At 39.3% G+C, this 14564-nt stretch overlaps 1 protein-coding gene across 3 annotated transcripts in view; it reads left to right on the top strand.

Moving 5' to 3' along the window:
• The window catches only part of PRKG1 (protein kinase cGMP-dependent 1), an 864463-nt gene that overhangs the window by 743914 nt on the left and 105985 nt on the right, over positions 1-14564 (top strand). For 2 of the 3 annotated variants that reach the window (XM_087964134.1, XM_087964133.1), the window contains exon 8: positions 6571-6636. In XM_087964134.1, the coding sequence (XP_087820260.1) occupies positions 6571-6636 (66 nt within the window). Of the gene's footprint in view, positions 1-4459; positions 4711-6570; positions 6637-14564 lie in introns of those variants that run through there. The other variant, XM_087964136.1, reaches the window with a different exon arrangement.

Genomic DNA, 14564 nt, shown 5'->3' with positions numbered 1-14564 from the left:
TTCCAGTTGACAAGTTCAGAGTCTATAAGCACTGAGTCATCACACACCCCAATATAAAACGTAATACACCATATAAGAAATATGGTCTAAAGAGCAGGGAATGGATTCTTTGGGGCAAGATGTGCTTTCAATCCAGTTTTTGCCAAAATTAGGGATAGAGATAGGAAGTTGAAGTTTAGTGCGGAAAACTTACTTGTTTTATTTTGTCTAGTATATATGTCAGGCACAAGAGAATATGTCCCTGTTAACACATGTAAAAGAAAAATAAATACAGTTTGGCACTATAGCTTCTGTGATGTTAACTCAGCAAATGGGATTAGTAAAATATCTGATAGGAAAGAGTTGCTTTAAAAATGGGATTGCAAAGAATCGCATGACTAAATCATGATAAAGGAGATATTTTAGAAGCGTCTGATCTTGATGGCTGGCTGATGGTTATGAATTACATACTACTGTCATAATATTCTCCTACTGACTGTATAATCTGAATCTGATTTGGCGGATAAAAAAAAATAGTATTGTCAGTTCAGGGATAGCCACCTGCTTTGCACAGATTGTGTATGACAGAAGACTGTGGCTTTACTTAATCAGGAGTTCATTTGAAGAGCTACACTTAGCAGGGCTTCAGTGACAATAGAAATGTTAGAAAACATGGCATATGGTGTCATAAATTATATATGTTAGTGTGGGAAATATACAACTTTTTTTCCCTTCACTGTTTCCTTCCATGGTACCATATGGTACTCAGCAATGAAAGCCTTCGCTCATAAAGTTTACAGCTCCCATTACAAGATAATTTCAGATTGTGTTCTCCATTCCTCTATTTCTTCGTCATAAGAGTTCATTTTCCCACCAAATTCTCTGTTTCCCATAAAATTTATGTTTCTCATAAAAAGTTTGTTATTCACACAAAGACTTACACATACAACATATGCATACCACACACACACACACACATCCTTTTGTATTGCTTCATTTTGACAGGGGGATGAGTGAGGAATGTTAGTCATGGTGGCCCAGTAAGTTAGAATGCAGTATTGCAGGCTCAAGGTTGACTCAGCCTTCCATCCTTCCGAGGTGGGTAAAATGAGGACCCAGATTGTTGGGGGCAATATGCTGACCCTGTAAACCGCTTAGAGAGGGCTGTAAAAGCACTGTATATAAGTCTAAGTGCTATTACATATTCCCAGCAGGATTACCCAAGACATGAAGACATGGAATATCAAACACAAATGCTCATACTTAACTAAAATCTTTTGTGCTATCTTAGTAGGGTTTGGGACAATGATGGGATTCAAAAATTTTTACTACCAGTTCTTTGGGCGTGGCCTGGTGGTTGTGGTGTGGCTTGATGGGCGTGGCCTGGTGGGCATGGCAGGGGAAGGATACTGCAAAATCCCATTTCCTCCCCACACCACTAACCTGCTTTCCAGCTCCGTTCTCCTGTGCAGGGCAACAAAAGTAGATCCAGCCGATCAGCTGGGACTCGGGAGTCAGAGACTAGGGGGGGGTTGGGCCAGTCAGAGGGGGTATTCTAAACTACTCAAAATTTCTGCTACCGGTTCTCTGAACTACTCAAAATTTCCACTACCGGTTCTCCAGAACTGGTCAGAACCTGTTGAATACCATCTCTACTTTGGGAAGAAGAATGTATTCTTGATTCATATTTGCGTGAGTTACTATGAGACGGTGTTGGATATAGAAGCTAACCTTATTGAGACATTATCTCAATGGTCTGAGACTGATAGAAGAATTTCTTCCCTTGGTTCTTTACATGCTTTGGTCCAAATGTCAGATGCCATAATTCAGAGTTCAAAAGTTTTATTTAGCACACAAGGAAAAAGCCTTTAGCGTTGAGTGTGACTGGCCCTTGCAAGAGATGCAAAGCCATTTTACAGGCAGGTATAAATAACAGATCTGCATATTTCTAGCTTTAGATTTTACAAGTTTTACTTTCCTAGCCCATTTTCTCACTTACTAATTGACATGTTTACCTCTGTTATCATGAGCATTAGATGCTCATAGTAACAGAGCATTAGAGCTTTACCCTTATATTTCTTTCTAATTTATGTACATTCCTCTCTTGTTTCTGTATAGTAGCAAAGCACTATCCTTTCTCCCAAATTGGCATTCATTTACCTTCTTAATAAGGTAGTCCTCGAACTTACAACCACAATTAAGCCAACATTTCAGTTGCTAAGTGGGACAGTTGTTAAATGAATTTTGTTCCATTTTACAACTTTTCTTGTCACATTTGTTAAATTGCTGCAATTGTTAAGTGAGTGACATGTTAGGTCAGGGCAGGGTCTTCAAACTTGACCGCTTTTAGACTTGTGGACTTCAACTCCCAGAATTCCTCCTCCAGTCATGTTACCTCTGGAATTCTGGGAGTTGAAGTCCACAAGTCTTAAACTTGCCAAGTTTGAAGACCCTTGTGTTAGGTGAATCTTACTTTCTCGTTGACTTTCCTTGCTCAGAAGGTTAAAAATGAGATCACATGAACCTGGGACACTGCCACCGCCTTAAGTGTGAATATCTGTCATAAGTCTTTTTTTTTTTTCAGTTGCCATTGTAAGTTTATACAGAAAGCTAGAACAAATGTGGGACAACATCACCACCAGATGGATTTGTAACTGACTGACAAACTGCACCCAGCATGTAGTCCTTGAAGGAATTATATCTACATGAAGAGAAGGAAGCAGTGGGGTATCCCAAGGTTCTGTTTTAGGCCCAATACTGTTCGATATATTTAGGTGAGGCAATAGAAAGAGAACTCATCAAATTTGCAAACAAGCTGGCAGGAATAGCTAACACCCTAGAACAAGGGTGTCAAACTAAAGGCCCGTGGGCCAGATCCGTCCTGCGGGGTGTTTATATCTGGCCCACAGGACCGCCCTGGAAACAGCAAAGGACCATCCCATGGTGCCTCTGTCAGCAAAAATGGAGCACAGGAGGGCCTCACGTGACCCTACCGGGCTCTGTTTTTGGCCACAATGTCCTCCTGCAGATCTCTGCCAAGCTCCGTTTTCGCTGGCAGAGGGCTGCAGGAGACTGTCTAGGCCAAAAAAGCGGGCCCTCCATTTCACTGGCAGAGGGCTAGAAAAACAAACAAAACAAATGTTTTCCACTGACACCAGTTTCCCCTTTTGCATTTGAGCTTTCAAGAAAGCAGAAAGGGAAAGAGGAAATATAAAGAAGAAGGGAAGATGGGAGGAGAGCGAGGAAGGAAAAATAAGGAAAGAGAGGAAGAAGAAAGGAGAATGAAGAGGAAAGGAAAAAGAAGACAGGGAAGGGAAGGGAAGGGAAGGGAAGGGAAGGGAAGGAAGGAAGGAAGGAAGGAAGGAAGGAAGGAAGGAAGGAAGGAAGGAAGGAAGGAAGGAAGGAAGGAAGGAAGGAAGGAAGGAAGGAGATTATAATGAGAGTGTGGGAGAGTCTGAGTAAATTTCTGCCTTAGCACTTGGCCACCACAGGTGCCCCTGACTCACTACATTATCCCTTATGGGAAAAATTTGTTTGGTACTCATCATTTTTGGTACTCATCATGCTTTTCAGAACCAATTATTGATGAGTACTGAGGTACCACTGCACTAGTTGGTTTTTTTGGCACATGTTGGCCTGTATGCCAAGTATCACTGAGTTTTACCATGGTCACATTATTTGGGTAAGATAGATTGCATATCTAAAGGTACATATATCTTGGAGACTGTTGTCTCACTTTATCACTTATGACATATAAGCAATGTATGTAATTAAACACTATCAAGATATTCCTATAAACTAATGCATTCTATTTATAAAATTAATTGATCATCTTAACAAAAATTAGAACAATTTTGCTTTGAATAGCTCAAGCTGGTCGCTTCAGGAAATGCAAGAACATCGTCTCACTACAAAGTTCAATTATTATTGGAGGACAATACACATTACTTTTAGTAATTAAAGGCAAATTCATATATTACTTTTAGTAATCTAGTTTATTCATTGCTTGGTATATTTCAATTGCCAAATGTTAAAATGGTCCAATTACCTAAAAGTATTTTCCAACAGTTGTATGAATCATTAACTAATTCTGCCTTTTTCAAGCTTAAGCATTCTTTTGATTATATCAAACAATTTCAGTTTCATAATGAAGAACATTGTGTCATTTTTTCTAAGGAACTAGGAAATTGCTGAAACAACCAGAAAAAATGTTTTCATTTTTCTTGAGTGGGTCAGTCAATTTTATAAATACAACATAACCCCACAAAAATGATATGCAGATTTTTTGAACCTTCTTGCAAATTGGCAAGCGTTAGTTTGAAGCATAAATATTTTTAATGAAAAGACATAAGCAAATAAAGTAGATACTCGTGAGAACCATTTGCTGTTGTTGTCAGCATACTGGTGATCAGATGTATTCCCCATGTGGCTTACTCGATGCTTTGCTTTCATTTTCCAATGATACATAGGAGAGACCTCCAGAGCAGCTGTGACCTTTTCCAAGCCTAGAGATTTTAAATGGAAAGGTCTGTAAAATTCCAGAGCAAGTAATAGCACGTAGGGAAGAGTCTGTGGACAGAAGGAAACAGAAGTTTCTTTCCAGGAGAAAAATGGTAGACCTGATCTCACCGCTATGGGTTATTCAGACAGTGACAGCGATTCTGAGAATGGATTTTACCTCTCTGGAAGTAGTGATGAAGAATACAATCTTGAAACTGAAAAAAAATCAGAGTTAGTAATTGCCAGATTGCATTTTCATAGTGCTTTTAAGCTAGGCTATAGCACTGAATCTGTCGAAGGGCTGTGTTATAACAAATACTTGAGTTAATCTAATAAAAAGACTGACTGCATGCTTACATTTTGTATAATTTATCACATCTTAATTTACAGGTATTAATCTTGAGAGGCATAACTAAACAAGTTTAAAAACATACATGGTGTTCTATGGTGAGGAATAATTTGATCAGAACTGGAATGGTGTGTGGTTACAGAGTTACTGATGGAATATTTATTAGCATGTATTCTTTAAAATCATTGTAGTGCCAATAGGAGTGATATCGCATTTTGATATATAATTCCATGACAAATTGTATATTTCCACATAATGTTAACTTAGCTCCCCTTAGTTCAAGGGGAAGTGTAAGAAATCCTCTGTTGGTTAAACAATATTTCTATATAAAACAATAGCTGCAAATAATCCTTGAACAGCATAATAGAAATATTGTGATAGTGTTACTGGACCAACGTAGGCACTTTTTAAAGGGATAAGTCTCTATATCAAGATTTAAACAATTTATTCCCCCCCCCCCCCACCAATATGATGGCAAATATGGCCCCCAATGATTGTTACATTAATGGAATAAAAGCCCATGCCTTTTTCATAGTTTTTGTCTATTTTATATTTCTTTCTTTTTCTTTTCCTGAACAGACATTTCGTGTTCTGTGCAAAACCCCAAATCCACTTACAAAATGGGAATTGATAAGATTTTCTTCTGTTACCTTGTCTCTCTTCTAGAATGCATTCTAGAACATGTTCTGACCAGATATGGTATTCAGCAGGTTCTGACCAGTTCTGGAGAACCGGTAGTGGAAATTTTGGGTAGTTCAGAGAACCAGCAAATACCATCTCTGACTGGAGATTTTATAGTATGCTTACCCTGCCACGCCCACCAAGCCACTCCCACAAAACCAGTAGTAAAAAAATTTGAATCCCACCACTGGTTCTGACTAATTTTCTGAGCAGCAGAACCCTCTTCCAAGCAAAACACTTAAGCCATAATCATTTATTGTTTTGATTATGTAACAATACCCATGGCCCTACATGGCACCCAATTAGTTACATTTAAAAAGTTACTGCATATTCCCTTGCAACATACTTGTGTCTCATTTATTTTTGTATTCAAAGAATCTTTGTTAAAAAGTTGGTGTCTTCAAAGCTGCACAGTTTGGTGAGAGACTAAAAAATTTTAAAACAACTTCTTTTAAAAGTTTTGTCCACCCATTTATACACTACATATCTTGAAGATATTTTTTCTTGATATAATTGGAATTCATAGCAAACTGAAACCTAAGGAAAAACCAAAAGTAGGAAACATATTAAAACCTATTTATTAACTTCTTCACACACTGGTTTTCTTCATAGAGCAGGTCCACATTAATTAGCCTTCTCCCATCTAATGCAGCTTGATTCATTAATTGTTTGCTTTTTGCCTTTCTCTATTTATAGAAATGATAGATTGTGCAGACGTCACTATACCAAAATATCCACACTTCTTCTGTGACCCATATTAATATATAAATGGTCTGCTTCTGCTAAATGAATTGCCAAGTGAGAAAAGGATGAATGAAATGGTCTTATGAAAAAACATTAAAATGCTGGGGCAACATTTCTGATTACCATGTTGATAATGTTTTGAAAACATTTCTCAAGAGCAGCAAAATTAGAATAGCATTATTTGTCAATGATTTAAAGCATGATATCAGTAAACATAATTCTCATTTGCAAGATGCATTTGTGGCCTAATGTTGCATAGTAGTGTAGAGATAACTGCCTAGCCATTTTGTGTAAAATCTGTGGTGTTGTCCTTTCAGGGAAGATGTCAGAACAGCTAATGTTATTAGTGCGGAACCCGTGACGTGTCTGGTCATCGACAGAGAGTAAGTATGCCACTTTTCAGCATTGATGCTAATTATTTCAAACTGCCAGTCACTTTAATTGTGCTTAGCAACTGACCTTGTTTAATCTTGGAACATTTGAGGGGAAAATATTTCACTGACCTGGTCTTGAGATCAAATAGATCCCCAACTGAGTCACAGTTTATTAAATGCATTTGATAATGACTCCAATTTGAATAGAAACATGAAAATGCTTGGAAGGTTAATCATACAGCAGAGGAATATTCATAGCTTTTTATCTGAATCTGAAATAAGTCAAGGTTTCTTTCTGTTGAGGTTTCAAAATTCTCAGTTCCCGGTTCATTCATTGCTTTTTGTCTGTTCCAAACATGCTTGGGATAGGAATAAAAACAATGATTAGTTACCGCTGAACAGTTAACAAATCTGTTGTTTACCTGCTGCACACATTATGGTGTTGCCAAGTGAATGAGCTATCATTTAGCCTACAACAGACTGGATATTCAGTGTTTCATTTTCCCCGCCTCCCGTCTATTTCACAGTAGGTACACTGTAAATAACCTCTTTTAATAAAAATTTCAAATGTAAAGCTTACACAGAAGTGAAAGGAAAAATTACATTTGACTCTCTTAATGGGGAGAGATTCATGGAGTAAAGAACAATACCATTTTTTCTATAAAACCAAAAATTTTGTAAAACATCAAATGCATACTTATGTATGCTTCATCTATCTAGAAAAAAAGAGATGGTAGGTAGGTAGGTAGGTAGGTGGATAGATAGATAGATAGATAGATAGATAGATAGATAGATAGATAGATAGATAGAGAAAAATAGATAAATAGATGATAGAGGAAAAATAGAAAGAAAGAGGGGGGAAGTGAGAGGGTTAGGGGTTGACAATATCCTTTATAATAATTTATATTTACTGAAATGTTTCCTAGAATATGTATGAAAATATCCAGTATTTAATTTATGCTCCACAACAATTAAAGTGAAACCCATCTCTTACAAAATAAATGGAACTGTTAAAATTGCCAACAACTTAAGTGATACATATACAAGACATTTTCTTTATTATAAAATAGCCATTAAGTATACATTTATAGAAGAGAGTTAATGCATGCCAGTTTTTTATTGAGGAAAATGTATTTAAATAATTATTCATATTTGAATAATATGTCAAATATTTTGCCACTGGAATTTACAATGACAATTTAAACAAAAAGGAAGAATTAATTCAGGATTAGAGTTTACTTATGGGATAATTCTTCTCTAATTTTATGGGATTAACTTAATATATATTTTCTTTTGCTGCTGACAATGTCCTTGTACTACCAAGTGGGTGTAAATATAACTTCTAAGACTAAAGTTTAATCTACTGCATGCCAGAGAGTTCAACATTGTGCAATTGAATATGACTGCAAGAATGCTATTTATAGTGGATGTTTTTTTCAGTTCCATTGTGACCCTAGGGATTCTGACTTTGTTGTCAGCATATCTGTGTCCAGCTCTCAGTTAATTATATACATGAAACTAAGTGGAATAACTTGTAAATTAGTGGAAACTTTTTAGGTTTTGTTAAAATGTAATACTTAAGGCCTTAAGTGAATGGTTTCTATCAATATTTTTGTAGGTACATCTCAGATATGTTATCTTGAATAGCTATTGATATTTTTGCATGAGTCCCATAAAATCTGTGTGCACGTATGTTAGTGCATATGCCTTTGAGACCTCAACAAGTCCCTAAAGTTTTCTTGGAAAGGCTTTTTGGGAATGGCCTCCTTCCTAGGGCTGAGAGAGAATAATCAACCCAAGCTCATCCAGCTGGCTGTGTGTAAGGTGGACTAGAACTCACAGTCTCCCAGTTTCTAGCCTGATGTCTTAACTACTACACCAAATTGGCTGCAATCTCAAGATTAATCTTAACAACCCTCATTATGTAGAGCTTCTTCTATAGAGCTTTACTGTGTATTCTGGTACAAGGATTTAAAAGCAAACTAGAAAAAATCATGGTTGATCGGTGACTGTATTTTGTATGGCTTTTTTGCAGCCAGCAGTTTTAGAGGATAGTATACTATTTGCCAAGTAGCGCTAAGCAGCAAATACCTGCTTCAAAGTGTTTGGGGGGATCATTGATAAGCAGCTGCGAAGACCTTCTTGTTTTCATTTATGGCCAAACCTTCCATGAACTTTCATAATCCAGCCAGGTTGTAGGACCATGCAGAGATAATATTGTGTAAAACATGTTAGTGCTGTAGGAGAAAAGCTATGTGGCAAATATTGTCGTTTCCGGCTCTAGTGGTGCTCATCTCTGTTATAAAGCCGAAGAGCCAGCACTGTCCAAAGACATCTCTGTGGTCAGCATGACTAAACGCCAAAGGCACACAGAACGCTGTTACCTTCCCACTGAGATGGTCCCTATTTTTCTACTTGCATTTTTCATGCTTTCGAACTGCTAGTTGGCAAAAGCTGGGACAAAGTAACGGGAGCTCACTCCGTTATGCAGCGCTAGGGATTTGAACTGCTGAACTGCTGACCTTTCTGATCGACAACCTCAACATCTTAGCCCCTGAGCGTATATAAGTATATATGCTATTGCTGTAAGAGGCTTCCAATTAGCAAGAAATGTAGTTAATGACTTTTGTCTAATGAAATAAGTTAAAATATTCATTTCAGCAAAATCTGTCATCTTCCCCAACCATTCTTCCATACTGGGCGGTGCCAACTCTTTCCTTCTCTATGCATTTAGTAATCTTGCTACTGTGCTCTTATTGTTCTGACCAAGGCTTCCGAGACCGTAATTAAGCACGTGCTTAGTTAAAACAACTCTTGTTTTATTTCAGTGCTGGGAATTATGTTCATTCCCAGCCTGTAATGAGTCCCAAATAGTCCCTCGAGATAAGCACTCACCTTTCTTTCCTTTGAATTGCTGCTAGCAACAAAAGTGCCAAAAACCAATGGAAGTATAATGTCCACACAGAGCTTCAAGGATTAATCCGAACAGAACGAATGAGTTTGATTCCTTCAAAGGTTTCTTCACCTTTATACCTTATGGGAGGGGCAATTACCTCCAAGCCTTACTCTTGAGTCTCCCTTTTTGTTTCAGCTGCTCTTGCCTTCTAGCATCTCTGCGCACACGCGCACTGGGAACAGGCTCCCCTTGTTCCTCTGCCTTTCTGCTGCCAGACTCCAGAGGCTCCAGAGTCAGTACCCCACTCCCGTCCTGGCCCCATCTCTGCTTCGGATGCAGGACCCTCGTCCGAGTCCTCTCCAGACTCCTGGGCTGGTCCCCGTTCTTTGCCATTGTCCGATTCCGCTGCCGTCTGCACAGGCTGCCGGCAACACTTATATTGAAATAATTTTCCACAGCTTTTTTTTTACTAACTGTTTATCCCTTAATTTTAAAAGGAAAAGTTCTGGCCACGTTCACTAAACCCTGAAGCTCAACACTACCCAGCAGATACCAGCCATGAAAGCTTACACCAGTATGAAATTGGTGTTGTTTTTCTTGTGCCCTTCCTGGGAGAGGTAGAAGCAAAGGTAATACATAATTCATGCAGAGACCCTTATAGCCATTGCAACGAAATACAGTAACATGTGTTGGACAAGGAAAAAGCTGCATAATCAGTGACCTTGTTGTGTTGGAAGAGTACATCTGGCTATTGTTATAAGGACACTTATAGTCATGAATAATAAATAATGTTATGAGTAATGATTTGTAATTAATGAATTATGAATTAAATCATGATAATTAAACATTGATTCATAATTGTTCACTTGCGAACAGTGTTTCCATTCTCGTATGTCTTGAAAAGATTTTGAAGCTGCCCATGTGATTTTCTGTACTCCTGCTGACCTTGAAATGCAGGGAATGGTCAATGCAGCATAGCTATGATGGTTTATGTAGTACAAAAGTCCCCTACCCCTGCCCCAGAGAGAAATGTGTGTGTGGGAGGGGGAAATGGAATAGAATAGAATAGAATAGAATAGAATAGAATAGAATAGAATAACAGAGTAGGAAGGGACCTTGGAGGTCTTCTAGTCTAACTCCCTGCTTAGGCAGGAAACCCTTCACCACTTCAGACAAATGGTTATCTAATCTCTTCTTAAAAACGTCCAGTGTTGGAGCATTTACAACTTCTGGAGGCAAGTTGTTCCACTGATTAATTATTCTAACTGTCAAGAAATTTCTCCTTAGTTCCAAGTCGCTTCACTCCTTGATTAGTTTCCACCCATTGCTTCTTGTCCTGCCTTCAGATGCTCTGAAGAATATTTTGACTCAGTGGTGGGATTCAAATATTTTTACCATCGGTTCAGTGGGCATGGCTTGGTGTGCGCACTTTGCGCGCATGCACACGCTTTGCGTGCACATCAAACACACACTTTGCTGAAGCGCAGAGGTGTTCCAACTCACCTCCTGCAAGCCTGCACTCTCCCTGTCACTTCAGCAGCTGCCACACGGCACTCTACTGTGCCGCACAAAGCAGCTGCGCTTCAAAAGCAGGGAATAAAGGTGAGTGTTGGAGCCCAGGCGGGTGGGTGGGCCTAACAGCAGAGCGGCGGAGAGAACCAGTTCGGTCTCTGCTGCTCATCGGTACTACTGGCTCGGCAGAACCGGGCCGAACCGTAAAATACCACTACTGATTTTACTCCCTCTTCTTTGTGACAGCTCCTGAGATATTGGAACACTGCTATCATGTCACCCCTAGTCCTCACACACACATACACACACACACAGAGAGAGAGAGAGAGAGAGAGAGAGATTACAATGCAGTATTGCTTGCTACCTTTGCTGGCTGCCAGCAGTTCAGCAGTTCGATTCTCACTAGCTCAAGGTGAGTTTGGTAAAATGAGGACCCAGGTTGTTGGGGGCAATATGCCAACTCTGTAAACTCTGTAAACTGTGAAGCTTTAAATAAGTCTAAGTGCTGTTGCTAATACACATGCTCACACATACACACATGCATGCAAACATCCTAGTCTCCTCTTCCTCATATTCAAAGCCACGGTGATGTATTTTGGCCTTTCCAAAATCAGATCTATTGGATAAGACAAAGCTGGCCATCATTCTCTGATCTATGAGTTCCTATGAAAAGCAGTGGTTGCAGCATGACCCCAAAGTTTATTTACTAGATGTTTTTCTAACAATTGTAACCTATGTTGTAGGCAAGAATTTAGTAGAGACTAATTTTCAATCAAGAACAAGAATATGGAACTGAGTAGAAGCTGGCTGGAAGGATTTGTCATACCCCTGGTGGAGTCTGACTCTGAGGGAGAGGAGGAACAGCTGACAGGGAGTGGAAGTGTGGCCCTGGAGGTTGTGGAGGAGGCTGGGGAAGGGCAGAGGCCGGCTGAGCAGTCAGAGGAGGACCCAGGCCCATCCCCTCTCCATCCTAGGGCACGCAGGGAGGAGAGGATAAGGGAGAGACATGGTCTCCTTGGGAGGAGAGGGCCTTAATCCTCTTCATGGGCTGCAGGTGTGAGAACTGAATAAGAGTTTGGACCTGCGTACTGGCAAATGCTGGAAACAAAGCGTGTTTTATCTGAAATTGTCTTGGTTGGCGTCCTTCCAACAGATTGTGCCTTGTTATCTCCTTGAATTTGGTAAATATTTCTCCTGTTCCGTTGTGGAAACTTCATCATTGTAGTTTGTTTGGTTTTTTATTTCATCTCTATCTGCTCATTAAGTTCGGACTGTATTGCTTTCTTTTGAAAACTATTTTTGAGTATGTTTTATCTCCAACTGAGTATTATTGAATAGTGGGGCCAAATTGGAGGCATTAAAGGACATTCATTTATGTTTTGGATTTTGTTACATTTGTGTTACACTCTGGGTCATCACAGGATTAAGACTGAGTATATTGAGGGATGGGCATGATGGCTCAGTGATTAAAAACACTGAGCATGTCAGCTGAAGAACTGGCAGCCCAGGTTTGAGACCCGAGCTCTGCGCAACAGGCTGAGTTCCCACTACTTGGCCCAGCTCCTTCCCACCTAGCAGTTTGAAAGCATACAAATGCAAGTAGATTAATAAGTACCAGTTCAGGGGGAAGGTAACAACATTTCGTGCAACTTTGTCATATAGCCATGCTGGCCACATGACCAGAGAAATAGTGAAAGCAAGCCAAAAGTCAGCCAGCTCACTTTCCATTACCCCTAAGGCTATGAGAACATGGAGCTGCAGAACCTCTTTACAAATGGCATAAAATCTTCATATGGAAGTGCTCCCGATCTACCCACATTTATTCCAAGCTCTTCATGTTAGAACAGAGAGCTCCATACGCATATTCTACAACTGCCATGATGCTGACATATGTTTCATTTTGGTGCTTTCTTATTATTTCCCTGCAATGTTCTTGGTACTGAAAAATCCACAGATGGGTTTCTAAAATCCTGATAGATTGTATTGATTACCTCATTTCTGTTATGAAATTTAGGATAATATTCTTACTCTTAATTCCTCTGTTTAAATATCAAATTTCAAATATAACCGTTCCAATTATTTGTTTGAAAGGATATGATATTTTAAGAATATTGCTTACAGGAAATTATACTGTATATTGCATATTATTTATTTATTGGTTAAGAGTAGCCCATTTTTAGCAAAGTACTTATTAAAGCACATTCTAATGCTTCCTCAAGACTAATGGGAATTATATACAAACATTTAATGGGACAATATATTTCCTGGAGTCACTATTTGTTAAATGTAATCGGAGACAAATTGGCTGTTTGCAGTTTCCATCACGTCATCAAAATTCTATCTTTCATTTTGATTGTTGAAATAAGGGATCCTCAGAATTATTGTCATTGTTATTACATTAATTATTGCCACCTATTTCCATAGACTCTGGGTGGTTTATAAATACAGAACAATAAAAACAACTAATATATCTGTGGACATATTTGTGAAAATTATTTGCCCATGTCATCAATTTATGTCATAAGATATTTTGAGCACCAACCTTTGACCTTACAATGCTTATAAGGAAGCTAGTCACGGTGCAGTAATATCTGGACCAACATATCTAGGGATTTTGTCAGTTACTAATGCTATAAGATTTAATTGGAACCTCAACAGCTTAGCACCGAAACAGGAAAGCTATAATTCAGTGGTAGAGCACATCTTTTGCTTTCAAAAGCTCCCAAATTCAGTCCCTGTAGAACCACTGCCAATCATTGTAAACCTGGAGCTGTTGAGTAGAGAAACTAGTAGTAAACCATATAAATCAGTTCCTGTGAGAGATCAAAGAATAGTTTTCCATTTCATAGTTAGTTAGATACCACTGAGTCAGTCTGAACTTTGAGCATGTATCAATCTCCAGTAATAACTAATAGGTATTCTCTAGCACAGGATGTCAAACTCAAGGCCCCGTGGGCCAGATCCAGCCCATGGGTTGCTTAGATCTGGTCTGTGAGGCCACCCTGGAAACAGTGAAGGACCGGCTGTGGTGCTTCTGCCCGCGTAAATGGAACTTGGGAGGGCACGCCCAGCCCTTCCAGTCTCCATTTTTGGCTGTGACAGCCTCCTGTGAAAATGGAGCCTGGGGGGGATGCGCGTGGCCCACCCAAGCTACATTTTGCTGGCAGAGGGCTGCAGGAGGCCATCGCAGCCAAAAACGGAGCCTGTTTTTGCTGTAGAGTACTTGAGCCAATACAGGCGCCCGACACGAGTGACATCAAGCTGGCCACGCCCACCCGGCAATGCCCACACAGCCCCTCCCCAAGGTCAAACCCAACCCTGATGTGGCCCTCAATGAAATTGAGTTTGACACCCCTGATCTAGCATTTTTAAATCCACCATCCAATTAACTCATCATTTTCCCATTTCTCTACTTCCTTTATGGATTCTTAAGAAAAAGATAGAAAGAAAGAAAAGAAGAAAAGGCAAACACAGAAGAAAAGGGGAAAAATGCAAACCAAAAGGAAAAATAAAGAACAAATAAGAAAAA

The sequence above is a fragment of the Notechis scutatus genome, chromosome 4 (assembly GCF_049901735.1).
Source record: "Notechis scutatus isolate UNSWTSFEM ecotype Mainland chromosome 4, rNotScu1.2, whole genome shotgun sequence".
Lineage (NCBI taxonomy): Eukaryota > Metazoa > Chordata > Lepidosauria > Squamata > Elapidae > Notechis > Notechis scutatus.
Note: the sequence above shows the minus strand (reverse complement) of the source record. Positions and strands in the feature narration are given on the sequence as shown.